At 38.3% G+C, this 15210-nt stretch overlaps 1 protein-coding gene, 1 non-coding gene and 2 pseudogenes across 2 annotated transcripts; 1 reads left to right on the top strand and 3 right to left on the bottom strand.

Annotated features, from left to right (window-relative positions):
- Nucleotides 1-2557: 2557 nt before the first annotated feature.
- On the bottom strand, nt 2558-5589 carry LOC120155908 (annotated as a pseudogene).
- Nucleotides 5590-5888: 299 nt separating this feature from the next.
- On the top strand, nt 5889-5977 carry LOC120155942. The gene has a single exon (XR_005519016.1). It is a non-coding gene; the product is annotated as a small nucleolar RNA Z221/R21b (small nucleolar RNA).
- A 1584-nt stretch (nt 5978-7561) lies between these two features.
- Nucleotides 7562-9469, bottom strand: LOC120155778 (annotated as a pseudogene).
- Nucleotides 9470-10854: 1385 nt separating this feature from the next.
- Nucleotides 10855-14564, bottom strand: LOC120155926 (LRR receptor-like serine/threonine-protein kinase RCH1). The gene is made up of 2 exons (XM_039167377.1): nt 11695-14564; nt 10855-11539 (listed from the first exon to the last, which is right to left on the bottom strand). The coding sequence occupies exons 1-2, from the start codon at nt 14489-14491 to the stop codon at nt 11094-11096; spliced, it is 3243 nt and encodes a 1080-aa protein (XP_039023308.1). The 5' UTR covers nt 14492-14564; the 3' UTR covers nt 10855-11093.
- Nucleotides 14565-15210: the final 646 nt, after the last annotated feature.

The following is a 15210-nucleotide window of genomic DNA, read 5'->3' as shown; positions in this document are numbered from 1 at the left end:
ATAAACATGACCGTTTTGCATCCAAGCTTAAGCTTGTCCACCGAGCTTGGCAAAAAATGCTCCCAAAAAAAAAATAAGTCATTTTAACCAAAGCTGTAATTGGTAAATGGCGCCCCCCCTTTAAGGTTGTATTAATAGCCTCAGCCAAGTTGGTCGTCATGTGTCCATATTGATATTCACCATCATATGCATTTGTCCATATTTATTTGTTGATGAGACTGATATAATTGTATCATTTCTCATTTTTCCCTCGTAATTCTTGAAGCATGAACTCAAACGTCTGAGGTATTAGTTCGTAACCTGAGCGATTTATATAGTACTTATTGTTAAGTTCCCATAAAAAAAGAAAATTGTACAAAAATAAAATTAAGAAATGTGACATATACATGCGCACAAGTAATTGGCGTTCATCATTCTTCTTAAACTTTCCATGATAGTTCGTGGCAATATGTCAGACATAGTACCAATATTGGACATAGGGTGGTTGCCACATTGGACCCAAAAATTTCATTTCTGCTTTGATCCCAGCTTCGCGATATGAAATGACACAGATATTCCTCTCGTGACAACATGTAAGTACAAGTTTTTGAGGAAAAAAACCCAAGAATCTGTATCTTCTCCTTCAACAAGGGCAAAAATAAGTGGAAGAATATTGCGATTACCATCTTGAACAATTGCCAATAGTAGAACTTGCTTGTATTTTCCATACAAGAATGTCCCATCAATTTGGACCACATGCTTGCAGTATTTCACAACATTAATGCACTGTGGGTAAATCCATATCAATCGGTAGAATTGGCATTGATCGCGAATTATTCGATCATTGTTGTATGCATGACAAGTTTCGAAGTCCACTATTATCCCAAGATTCGGTCTGCGCACTACCCTAAACCAACTTGGTAGTTCATTGTAGGATGAATCCCACTCACCGTGTAGTTTTTTATGGCATTCTGCTTTGCCTCATGTAGGAGACGGTGTACCCATATTGAGACTGTATAGCTAAAATCAACACAACAATAGCTATATGGGAGCTTGCTTTGACCATGAGTATAATGGCTTGGCAAATAATATCAGAGTCCAAGTTGGGATGGTCATGGTTAATCCATCTAGCACAACATGTATGAGGACCTTTGTATATTGTTAGTTCCCATATGTTATTTTTCATCTTCCTCTTCGATACACGAACCATCTAGTTACATTCGTTATCACGTTGGACACAGTAGCAGACATACTTTTCAGTGGTAGATCGATCGACTCTATAGTGAATAGAGTTATGAATGTTGTAATTCTTAATAGCAATAATCACTTCTTCTTTCGATGGAAACTTAATTTCGATATATAACTCATCATTATTGATTGATGAGTTAAATCCACAGTCACCAACATTAGACATATCCTCAAATTATGGCCCGTACATTGCACCATAGTCAGTTTCATACATGTGTGATGGAGGTTCGGTGTGTACCATAGTTGTGAGAACTTCATCTACATCATCATCATCGAAGTTCATGTTGAACTACGGTGATTCTAACTCAACGAATAGTCCAGTCTCAGCACCATCTGCACCTAGCTCATGAAGAGGTTCTTCTGGTGAAGATGAAGGTTCCTCTACGATGCCGATATTTAGGTCGAACAAGCTGGAAGTTGAATGACTTCCCCTTGAACTTAAAGGCATCGTGTCATACGGCTTTTGAACTGAGTGTATGCGATGCTGATATTTTGAACTGAGTTAACAATCTGCACTGAAGCGAGGACAATCTTCTAGTACTTCCAACATGAATATTCGTTGAAATTTTAGTGAACAACTCCTCAAGAGTGATGTTTCTCTTTAATGATATTATGACAGAATGATTTGATACGAAGGCAACACTTGTTTCATCTTTTCTAATTTCTCCATCATAATAAACAATAGTTGAAATACGTCTCATTTTTAGAGTTTGAAAGTTTGAAAGATTGATGAGTCTTATATCTACAAAAATAATAGATTAAATACGCCTAATTAAATAAATAATATATGAACTTAAAAAATAAACTAATGCTAAAATATTTAAAAAAATCACAGTAAATTTAATAACACAATTCAACATTGTTACCATCTCGGGAAAATATCTCGAGATTTGATCCCGCCTTCCATTTTATATTAACACAAAATAAAACAAAATCATTAGTACAAAAAATTTTAGTAAAATAATTAAATAAAAAATAAATATAATATAATAATAAATAATTTTTTCTTCTAAAAACTATAATAAAATCTACTTAGATTGATAGAAGGAAGAATGTTAAAGTAATTTTGGTATGGTTTAATGTTTGCATTTGGAAGAATTTATATGGGAGGGAGAGGGGTGAGTCATCGAGCTTTAAGCCTCGGGTAATAATGGAGTACCCAATAATTCAATGTGAATAATGAAAAACGCAGATGGTGATTCATGCTTTGCCCGTTTGATGATCCACGTTTTGCTTACGTGGCGCAACTCGGACGAAAACCCAGTGAAGGTACAAATGGTGATCCACGCCATCTATGTCATCAAATGATTGTTAGATCGGTAAAATTTGGTCAATGAGTGTCTGACAAATAATTATTGATTGTTTGTGTGCTTTCTGGGTAAAAACACCCGTGTGCTTTCTGGGTAAAAACGCCTGCAACGAACATATTCGTTTTCCGTCCCACGACGATCCAACTGCAACCTGGGAACTTCTGCAACCCTTTTTCACGCATTCTCTTCCTCACAGCATTCACTTCATCCCACTTTCCCGTCGCAGCATATATGTTAGACAGTAGCACATAGGGTTATGGATTTTTCGGTTCTAATTCGATCAGTTTCTCTGCAACCAGCCGTCCTCTAGTTTCATCTCCATGTATTCTACAGCCACCAAGTAGTGCAGACCAAATCATAGCATCGGGTTTGAACTTCAGACTGTCGATGAAATCTTCGGCTGGCTGAATCCCATAATTAACCATTGTGTCGAAAATTTGACGACCCTCAGATACCTTCAATGCATGACTACATGCAGTAAGAATACCAAGGAATGTGACGTCATCAGACATTACATGTGTTTGATTCATCTAAAAAATATTCTCAATGCATCTTCTGCATAACCATTTTTAGCGAACCCGACGATCATTGAGTTCCAGCAACTAATACCGTTCTTGCTATTCGTTTCATCGAACACTTGAGCAGAACATTTAGCTTCCCCACATTTAGCATACATATCTACAAGGGCACTGGTTGTCAACTCATCTGAAACATAACCAGTCTTATAAATTAGAGTGTGGATCTGTCTGCCTTCTTGCAAAGAAGACAAAGCAGCACATGCTTTAATGACGCTGACGAATGTAGCTTGGTAGGGTAATACGTTGTAGCCACGCATCTCTCGGTAGAAGTGTAAGGCCTCATGGTTGCAGTCATTTTGAGTATGACCTGAAATTAAAGCAGTCCATAAGACAGCACTTTCCCGGTTTTTGAACTCCTCAAACAGAATTCTTGCATCTGTATCTCTGAGGGAGTTCATGTACATGCAAAGGAGAGAAGTCCCCAGGAATTCTTCATCACACAAAAGGCCGTTCTTCACTATAAGACAATGGAATTGCCTTCCTATGTTCATCTTATGAGGTTCATTACAAGCATCTAAAAGGCTAGTATATGTTACTTCAGATGGTTTCAATCCATCAACCTGCATCTCCTGCAATAGGATAATTGCTTTATCGAAATGTTTTGGCGCATATCCAGCAATCAAAGCATTCATGGAGACCGCACTCTGTCGAGGCATCACATGGAGGACTTTATGTGCATCCCAGATGGTCCCCGACTTGGCATACAAGTCTATAAGGGCACTTCCTGCATAGAGGCTCTTATCTAAACCAGATTTGATTGCAAGACAATGGACTTGCTTGCCATTCTCAAGATTCTGAAAATTTGAACAACCACTTAGTATACTAGCCAAGGACACTTCATCAGGCACAATTCCATCTAAAATCATTCTTTGAAACATGTTAAAAACCTCAACCTCATTCTCATCTTCACATATCCAACAATAATTGCATTCCAAGAAACATTATCTCTATCTTTGATGATCTCAAACTGCTGCCTTGCTTCCTTTAAAGCACCGGATTTTGCATACATATCAACCAATGCATTTGCCACAAATAAATTTGATGCGAATTTGTTCTTGATCATTAACCCATGAAATTGGCGACCTGTTTCCAAACATCCTAAGCTAGCACATGCACTCAAGGTACTGGTATAGGTGAATTCATCAGGGTGAGAATCAGACCCTTTCATCTGAGAAATCAGCTCAATGACTTCATCAGCACAACCATTTTGTTTATAACCACCTAGCATTGCATTCCACAAGACGGAATTTTTCTCATGCAACTCATCAAATACATTCTTTGCAGCATCAATTTTCACACTTGACATACATATTGATTAAAGAGCTTCCCACATAAACGTTCGAATTCAACCCTTGTTTAATTGCCTCTCCATGAACCAATAAGCCAAAGTCTAAAGCTGCTAAACTAGCAATTACACTCAACACGCTTCCGAATGTGGAGCGTGTGGACTTAACTCCAGATGCCCTCATATTACGGAAAAATTCAATAGCCTCACCCTCATAACCCCTCTTGGCATGCCCTGAAATCATCACATTCCAGGCTACGACATTCGGATTAGGCATCTGGGAAAACAAGGCACGTGCATCATCAAGTCTACCTAAGCCGACAAATGCATTCATGATGGTAACAAAAGCCACCTGATCAGGTATATGACCATCTTTCAGCATGGTTTCAAACACTTTTAGCGCCTCCTCAGTTAAGCCAACCTGAGCATAACCCGCAACCATCGATGTCCATGAAATTGTATCAAGATCCAATGACCCATCAAACACCTTCCTAGCGTCAGTTACATGATTAAACTTGGAATACATATCAATAAGAGAACCTTCACAGAAAGAACTCGCTTCAAGGCCCATTTTAACAACAAAAAAATGCATTAGTCTACCAAACCCAACATCTTTCAATCTGGAACATGCGGGTAAAAGAGTTGCAAACGTGAACTCATTTGGCAACACCCCACTGTTCAGCAAAGGTCCGATGCTCTTGACAACTTCTTCTACCAAGCCTCGTTTTGAATACATCGAAATAACCGAGTTCCAACCGAATACATCTCTCTTCTCAAGGCTATGAAAGGCTTTCTTAGCAGAATCCACATCTCCACATTTACCATAAAGATCGAGAATTGCATTTCCCAACAACCCTTTTGAACAAAACCCAAGTTCCAAACCTTGTGCGTGTATCATTTTGCCGGCTTTCAAAGCCCGCTGTCTTGTGTGAGACATTTCGTCGAACACGTAATGAGTTTGAGTTCTCCGCATTGTTGTAGACATAACCTTACTAGGTGGCTGTATCTCTCGGGTTTTGAGCTTCCTCCCAAGTGGGTTGACGGGGGAAGAATCGTTGAGAAGAAAGAGTGGTGAAGAAAAGAGCTTGGCTCGGACGTTGGTAGAGTTCTTGAGAGGAACTTTAGACGCATCGAGCCGGGACTCTTCTGGCATGGCTCGATGGAGTTAACAAGTTGGGTGAGTTAATTGGGCTGTACGAAAGCAACCATCCCAAAGACCAGAGCCCAAAAGGAAAAATCGTAGTGAAAACAGGAAATAGGAAGGGAAACGGAGGGTAAAACGGTAATGATAATAAAATAAAGAAAACAGGAGATGCGATTAGGGTTTTTCTTAGAGCTTCTTCCCCTTTATAAATGGTCGAACCCAGTTGATTACCTCATAGCATCTTTCTTAGTTCAAGCCTGCAGCTTTCTTGTATCGCATTGATTTTCCCTATCAATTTAGCTTCAAAATTCATTATTTTTAAAAAAAATTCTACTCTAGAATCTGCGCAATGATGAGAAAATTAGAGGAAGTCATGCACCACGCTGATAATCTGTGCTGATAATTCTCTCTACCCATATTTTCCTCTGAGCTTTTATTATCCCCCAATTATCTATCTTTTGATTTTTGAAAGAGTTTTTGTTTTCACGGCATTAGATTCATCTTCGCAAAACCCTTTTGTCTGCCTCGAAGATCTTCAATTCTAAGCATTGAAAGGAAAATTAAAAGTAAAGGAACCAGATGATGTGATCTTCTCCAAGGAGGAGATTGAACCATGATGCGGACCGTAACGCTTTATAGCTTCTGGGGATAATTATTGGTTTCTGATGGTTCCTCTTTCAATGAATTTTTCAGATGAAATTTAAGATTCAATCTTTTGCTTCAAGATCGATTTCAAATCTGAAAATGTTTCAAATATATCTGAAATTACTGCCTCTGTTGAAATCTAATTTGGAATAATCCCACTTGTTTAATCTCCGATGGAAGCTTAAATCTCCATGGCTAGAGCAAGAACAAATTTAGTTAGATTTACAAGAACTTCGATAGGGGCCAAATCATTTGCCCTCGAGAGTAAAGCTGCAAATGAGATAGTAAGTTGATTGAGTTCAACTTCGTCAAAATTTAGTGCACACTCAACGTAAATGGTCTATATTTTTAATGAGTTGAAGCTACTTATTTAATATCTAATTCACAACGTTTGCGGTAATTTAAAAGGGTATAATGTTTTGATAATGCTGTTAATTTTACTTTTAATTTTTTAGAACATATTTTCCCTTAAACGTTTCATGTTATGTTAAAAAAATTATTCTCATTCGATGAAAATTATTAGTCAATTGATTACCAACGATTAAAATTGATTCATCAAAAGCATGTCGAAAAAAATATTGACTATGATATGTCTAAATCATAGTAAATAATGACATGATAAATACACGTACATGTTCACGTGTGATATCATATTAACAAAAAATTTAATTTAATTAATTATAAATAATTGTTTTTTACTAAATTAATAACCATCAATCAAATATTATCATATAACTCCTAATTTTTTTATTGAATTAAAAAAGATGTTAAACCTCCAAAAAGAAAATACAACCAATGAGATTTGAATGAGTCCAATGGATGAGAGACTTAATGTCTACCAAGTCACTTGGATGTAACTATGAGGCTAATGACATTATTTAGAATATATTTTAGTCATCAAAACTATCGTACTAACACAAACATTTTTTTTTTTAATTTGAGTTAAATTTAAGTTTTTTTTTTAAATTTGAGTTATATTTAAGTTATTAGAATTACTTGATTCAATTTAAATTTATATTTTAAATATTTAGGGGAAAACTGCTTGCAGAACTCTTGAAAGGTGCCGCCATTGATGATACCTCCGCCATGGAAGCAGCTTCAAAGTGTCCAATCTTGAGGAAGACAGGCTAGAATTTTTCCCAGAATTCTTCAACTTTTACATGAAATAAACACCCTTTGGGGTTTCCTCTCTGTCCCTTCGTTTGAAACATCATCTGCAGATTGCTTGTTTTTATTTTTATGTATGTTGCTTAAATAAGCAAGTTCCATTGAGTTGGAACAATAGCTTCTTTTTATGTTGTTTTTAAATGAATCCATAACTTTTCCAAAATCTCAAAATGTTCCTTACAAAAAAGACATAATATATAAAAAGAAACGAAAATAACACATCGAAATATATATATATATATATATATGTATGTATGTATGTATGTATATATATAACTCCATTGATTTGGTTATTGAAATTGCATTTAACAAGTACTTATATCACGTGGTCAAGTGTCTTTTGCTATGGTTAATTTTGCTATGTCCATGGGAGTGAACCTTGATATGGAGCAGTCCCACAGTATCTGAACAGACCTTCAATCTCCGGGCATCCATTCGGATATGGGATCGACCGGTGGAAAGGATCACGGCCTACTTTCTTCTTCTTAAGCGATCCTATACATCCATATGGATCTTGTTGAAATTGAGCCCTCACCAATGCCTCGCCTTTCAAAGCCGCTTCTTTCGAAGTTGATGAAGCCGGTGTGCCAGTGTAAAAGAATCGTGACTCCGGAAAGCCGATAGCGGAGCGGTGCAAGTTTGCAAATCTCTCTTCCTTGAAGTCATAGCTTACAACCTGATCCAAAATGCAATTGGATAATGATGAGTTCTCAATTTACAATGCGAGGAACAAACAGCATTTTGTTATGAACAAAAAACTAACAAAGCAACAAGAACATATTATGAACAACTCGACTCGATCACCTCATCAAATCGCACTGATAGAGGGTGGAGTAGCAGTAAGAATACCGGAATTCAGAATGGATCAAGTAGGATATGCTTACACTTATATTTGAGGGTATGTCCCGGTAAGCTCTCGAAACCGACAAACACTAAAGAGAAGATTTTCAAAGCTATCTCTTGCATGCTCCTCTGTTAATGCCCTCCACTTCACACTCTCTTCTTTCCCTGAAAACAGTCGAATAAAGAACGACACTCGATGAGTCAAAACCATACTGTTGTAGAAACAATTTCATAGAATAAAGACGGGAAAGAAAAAAACTCAGAACTAGACCAGAGAGTGGAACTCTTACTAGTGAGCTAAAATGGAGTTAAAAGATCATGTACTTAAAGGAACTAATGGGAACGAAGCACAAACATTGCATACATAATCTCAAGAAATCAATAATCTCGATAATCTTAACTTGTCGAGTTTATGTTTCATACTTCAAACCAAAGGGAACATTCAAGTAGAACCAAGGCAAGCAACTACATCACATAATCAGAGAAATGGAGAGGACCTAATAAGTGAACATACCGAACCATCCTTTCGATTCAGCAACTGTCCAATAACTCTGCGCCTCACTCAAAGGACCTGCATCCTTCCTAGTCTCTCCGCCGCTAAACAGAAGCAAAGCCGAATTATCTCGTGCAGTGCTTTCGATTCCTTCCTTTACATGACTCAAAAAAGTAGCAGCCTGTCCTGGATTCTTCTGGTACGACTCCAAAAACCAAGAATCATCCTTATCAACTCTTCCACAAGTACTACTTGTATAAACCGAATGTCCAGCAACCATTACAAGATTCTTAAGCTTGGCATACGGATAATAATTACCGAAATCCTCATCAGGTTTCCCATAATTTCTCATCATTCTATAGTGGTGCTCATATAGAGATAAAACTATGAGGATAGTGACCCCAAATGCCAAGGAAACAAAGAAAACAAGGCATGGATGTAACTTGTAAAAGTAATGAAGCCTGTTAGCAAATGATTTGGTCATTCTAACAGGGAAAAACGATGAATTTCTAGACCTTTTGGTTCTTTTGATAGTACCTGATTCAATATCAAAGTCTCCCCTTGGATATGCATCGAAGGACTTTGGACTATTTGATCCAAATGGATAATTATTCATGATATCACAAATACAGCTGAACAGCTTCAATATTTATGCAGATAAAGCATGCCCAGAGAGGCAATTCAACAAATTATCGAGTAAAGATCATGAATTCTGATTCGATTCGACAAAACCAAAGCAAAAACTACGTAAAAGGAAAGATCTTAATCATTAAAGTTAAAGGAAAGATCTTGATCATCAAAGTTGCACCTTCGGAAACTGGAAATGAATCTTTAAAGAAGAACTTTTACTACCAAAACAGAGGCAGAAAGAGTAAACTTACAAAAACCAGGCAGAGTGGAGGAGATTCAGATCCAGAATTTCAGAGTTTGCTTATTAAGATTAAAAATGTCAGAGATGGTGAAGATGGGTTTCACCCATTTGAAGCCCAAAAGGTGATCCGTATGTTTTATAAAACTCCACTTGGTTTTCATTGGCAAAGCCCAAACCTACAGTTCTTAATGTTCTTGAAGCTACTGCTCATCATTTGCATTTGGAATGACTAATTTGGTTGTTGGTCTAGTTTTCACATATAGTAATGTTGCATATTGAAGTGTGTTCTGGCTACCATATATATTTCCCCTGTTAATCTTTAACATTGGACATGTTTCATATTGATTATGCCTTGTTTATTATAGTACATCTTAAGTGTCTTGTGTTTGTTGAATGATTGATGACGGGGCCTTATCAGGCTATCACACAGTCTTAGATGAAATCTGGAATCAAAAAATGGAACTTATCCCTTTTATAATTAAGTCGAATCCTTCTGATTCATAGGTCAGTTTCCATGATTTGCTTGCTTGTTTACATCATGTTTTTTTCCTTCTGGTTTGAGCTGGAAACTGCTGAATCTCTGGAAAACAGAGCAAATCTGTCTAATTTGTGATTTGTTTTAGTTTTATATGAATAGATAAGAAGTGTATAGCTAATGCTTCAATAGCTAGCCACTAGAGATTGATATGGTTTGCTCAAGTTATAAGTGGGCCAAAGCTAGCTTTTTTTCATCTCACATGACTAGGAACAATGCACCATTTTAAGAACATGGAAGCTTTAGGATCTTATTATATCTTTACTGAAAACAGATGTTGGGGAAGCTTATGGGAGATGGTGGTCCTTTTGTATCCCCCCATAATTCTCATGTTCAACCTTGTTCGTGCCAACCATGGTTTATGTCAAAGCCCTTGTCTTTTTCGTCGGCTCCGCTCGTTTGATGTCCACCGGAATGGGGTTCGAAAGCTACCCTTTTCCCTATTGGTCCCCTACTTGAAAACTGCAGCTGATGAATTGATTGATTTTGCTAGTACTGTGCCACTTTTAAATTATTGTTTTGCTTTCCGTGATCTATGCCATTGAGAAAGCTTGCTTTATTGGATGGTTGAAGTGACCCTTGATGACAATTTTGGTCTTGTAAATTATACAGTAATTGAGTAATATGACTTTAAAAGATCACATGGAATGTATAGGCTACCAGCTTGACGGCATTTGGATATCTTCCTTTATTCTGCAGGGTCACCTGCATATCTTAGCAGTTGTAAATGTTCCTACTTTGGGGAAAAAAGACGAAGGAAACAGTTAGTAGGTCCGATTCTAAAGTTCCATTATTCCTCTTCTGTTCTACAGGACAGCCGCCCCACTTGATCGAAAACAAAGGATTCGATATGAGTTCGTGAAGCTCGGAAACAGCCTCGCATCACAGAAATAAATATAACAATACTGAGTGTTTTTCGGATTAATCAAGCAGCAATTTGAGGCCTATACAAATGACTGTTAAAAACAAATACAGATGAAACTGAAGCACATTGACTAAGAAGTTGAACTGATGAGAGATTCGGATGATCTCGAGAAACTAGAACAATGAACTGCAGCTTTGGGGTTGTTTGCTATGCCTTTACAGAGAAGATTTGGTTTCTCGGAATCGTCGTTCTCGTGCCTGATCTCTTTCAACATTGCTGTTACGTCTTTCATCGTGGGACGTTCGTCGGGACATGGATTGACGCATAGGAGAGCGACGCCGAGCACTTGAAGCATTTCTTGGATTTGTGTGCCTGATCTTATGAGCAGCATCTGGTCTATAATTTTTGTGAAATCTTTCCTCTTTTCTCGAAGTTCAGTGTTGATCCAAGTGATAATGTGGACACCATCTGGAATACTGTTGTCTGTTGGTTCCATGCCTGTTAAAACTTCCAGGAGAACTACACCAAAGCTGTACACATCACTCTTCTCTGTGATCCTCATGCTGTATCCATACTCTGCAAATCATCATATTCATGTCACAATGGAACATATCCCGACACCGAAACCGAGTCCGAGTAACATATATACAGGATTGAACAGGGAACTAGTCCCTAAACATCTTCAGAAGGTAAAGGCAATGCCAGAAAGAAAATTCACCATATTAACTCACCTGGAGCAATATATCCGTAAGAACCTGCAACAATGTTGGATGCTCTCGGAGTCTCCGAAACATCGACAAGCTTTGCCAGGCCAAAGTCTGCCAGGAAAGCCTCAAACTGTGGTCCAACTAAGATGTTGTTGGATTTGATATCGCGATGAACTATTGGTGGGATACAATCATGGTGAAGATAAGATAAACCTTGAGCAGCTCCAAGTAAGATCTTATATCTTGCATCCCAGTCCAAGAACAAGTTGTTCTCGTGCAGCAATCCGGCCAGGCTACCGTTACTAATGTAATCGAACAAGAGTAATCTGGTTTTCCCATTGTCACAGCATCCCAATAGCCTCACTATATTCTTATGCCTTATGGATCCAAGTGTCTGAACTTCTGCAGTGAACAAATCCCTCTCTGGATACTCACCATTTTTTATTGGCCATAGTTTCTTCACAGCGACAACCTGCTTTGTCGGCGTCTCAACACGATAAACCACACCGGAACAACCCTTTCCAATGATGTTTGAATCAGAAAGACTCGGTAATACTTCATTCACGGAGAAGTTAAGCTTTTGGAAGGGGATGAAATGCCAGTCCAAGAAATCATCCTCATGTTTGGCTCCATGAACTCTGATGAATAAAAATACAGCAACAGTGACTACTACAATGGTTATGGTTACACTGAAAAGGGTGCGGAGGATAAGATTTCTGGTTGATCTTTTGGCATGGAGATTTCCACTTGAGCACTCGGTTCGGTTAACACAGAGATCACGATTGCCGGAAAAAGCAGCGTTGGGGAGATTATCGAATAACTTAGTGTCCGGAAGGATACCTGAAAAGTTATTGAATGAGACATCCAAAGAAACAAGATTGTCAAGACCACCAAGGACCATGAGGCTGCCAGTTAGCTTGTTGTGAGAGAGGTCTAAGTTGGCCAGTTTTGATAGATATGAAAAGCTTTCCGGAATAGGCCCTGTTAAAACATTCCAACTAAAATTCAAGAGTATATCGAGTCCCTGCAGACGACCGATCTCTTCCGGGATTGAACCAGTAATCTTATTTCTGCTTATATCCAACAACTGCAAATCCTTACAGTTCCCTAGTGACTTAGGAATCACACCTGTTATCGAGTTTCCACTGATTACCATTTTGTTTAACGATGTCAGCTTGCCTAAACTCTGAGGAATGGTGCCTGCTATGTTGTTCATCGAAAGGTCCAAGATGTTTAGATCAGCAAGGAAGTCAAAAGATTCCGGAATTGTACCTTGGAGCTTATTAGCTCGCAAATCCACCATTTCTAAACGAGTGCAGTCGCCAATATCGGGAGGAATTTCTCCGGTAAGCCCGTTTTCCGATAATTCGAGAAAGCTCAGACCATGCAGAAGGCCAATCCCTGATGGAATGCGACCACTAAAGTTGTTTGATCCCATCCTTAAACGGGTCAAGCTAGTGCAATTCCCCAGAGTCTGTGGAATTTCACCAGAAAGTCTGTTTGATAACAACAACAGCTGCGTCAAGTTCTTCAAATTGAACAGAGAACTTGGGACTGGACCAGTAAGTGAATTGTGTGATAAGTCCAAATGTTGAAGTTTCTCACAGTTGGCTAGCTCGATCGGTATGCTTCCGTGAAGCCGATTCTGCCATGCAAAGAACTGAGTAAGCTCCTTTAGTTGTCCAATGGCTGCCGGAATCTCACCGGAGAATTTGTTGTTATCTATCTCCAATTGCTTTAGGCTTGAAAATTTGCCTATGAAGGAAGGTATGTTACCAGAAAGGTTGTTCCCTGACAAAAGAAGCTCCTCCAATGAAGCCAAATTGGAAAGAGATGAAGGAACCTCCCCAGTTAGATAGTTCAATGAGAGATCAATAATAACCAGACCAGAACAGTTCCCTAATGAGTCTGGAATTCTCCCACTCAGCTGGTTCTGCCATAGTAACACTGTTTTGAGATTCTTCAATGAACCAAGTTCTTCAGGAATCTCACCAGAAAGTTGGTTTCCATAAAGAAACAACTCCTCCAAAGCTGAAGAATTACCAAGTTCTGGTGGAATATGACCATTAAGCTTGCTTGTATAGATCAAAAGAGTCTTGAGATTCTTTAACTCCCCCAAACTTCTCGGAATCTGCCCCGAAATACCGGTATCGGCGAGTCCGAGAAAGGCTAGTTGTCTGCAATTCGATATATGCATTGGTATTTCTCCTTCAATACCTTTGTTCCCCCCTGCCCTGAAAATCTCCAGTGAAACTAACTGTCCAAGCTCTGCAGGAAGCTTTCCCGTAAGATGATTATCAAACAGTTCGAGCAACCGAAGATTCGAGCAGTTCGCGATCTCCCTCGGTATTCCACCGTGAAAGATGTTCGTGTTCAACGACAACGACCGTAAACGAGACAACTTCCCGATCTCAGCTGGAATATTTCCCGAGAAAGCATTGAAACTAAGGTTCAAGGTGATCAACGACGACAAGTTCCCTATTGAAGGTGGAATTTCCCCTGTCAAGTTCCCACGTGAAAGAACAAGAGCAGTAAGATGCTGGAAAGAGACAACCTGGGAGGGAAAACTTGTCTGAAGATCGATGTTCGATATACTGATTTCACTAACGAACCCTCCATGATTACATCTGATGAAATCCCATTTGCATGGATTCTGGTGGGATGGATTCCATGAAGAGAAGAAAGCAGAAGCAGCAGAAGAAGAGGAATTGAAGGTTGAAAGCCATGAAAGCAAAGAGAGGCCTTCTTGGTTCAAGCAAGAAATGGGAGGAAGGAAGTTGAGGAACAAGAGAAGAATAATAGCGATTGCATTGCTTGTCATGATGAGGATTGTGTTCCAACACTGTTCTGTCTCTCTTCTAGTTATAGATTATCCAATGTCAAACTTTCAATAATTTTTTTTCTTTTGGAGCCTTTCCTTTTTCTCCCCCTCTTATCAAGAGGATTGGAATCGTGAAGTGAAATGCCCCCCACTATGCATCCATAATTACTGAAAACAATGTTACATCTTTGCTTCAACCTTAAAAATCTTTGTATACATAGAATTAAATTTAAAGATCAAACCTTTATTATTATTACTATTATTTGTTGATGGTAAAATTCGGATTGCGACAACTATTCACTTATTCTGATTTGGGTGAAAGACCGCATCCGATGATTTTCTTTTAAAAAATAGCGAGTCAATAACGATGAATAGTGTGTTGCTGAAGGAGATAATTTAGATATTTTTCAACCACACATGAAGGTTTATATATTGATCCTAAGGGGATGTGTCAGGTTTAGGGTTATAATGGTTATATGTAGGTTAGTAAAGTGAATTGACTTGATCATCATAGAATTCGTTGATGATGAGAGTCCCAACAGTGAGATCAATGGGTTGTACAAGAAACACCCAAATTTGATTGTAATAAAGAGGACATATATACCTGACATTTCTTGTACAAGACACACACATATGTACCGAGTAGAAAAACAGATCAGCAAGATACAAAAACAAAAACAAAATCTCAATGAACTATTTAAATTGACATGGATAGAAGA

The sequence above is a fragment of the Hibiscus syriacus genome, unplaced genomic scaffold (genome assembly GCF_006381635.1).
Source record: "Hibiscus syriacus cultivar Baekdansim isolate YM2019G1 unplaced genomic scaffold, ASM638163v2 tig00111208_pilon, whole genome shotgun sequence".
Lineage (NCBI taxonomy): Eukaryota > Viridiplantae > Streptophyta > Magnoliopsida > Malvales > Malvaceae > Hibiscus > Hibiscus syriacus.
This window is presented reverse-complemented; position numbering and strand designations above follow the sequence as displayed.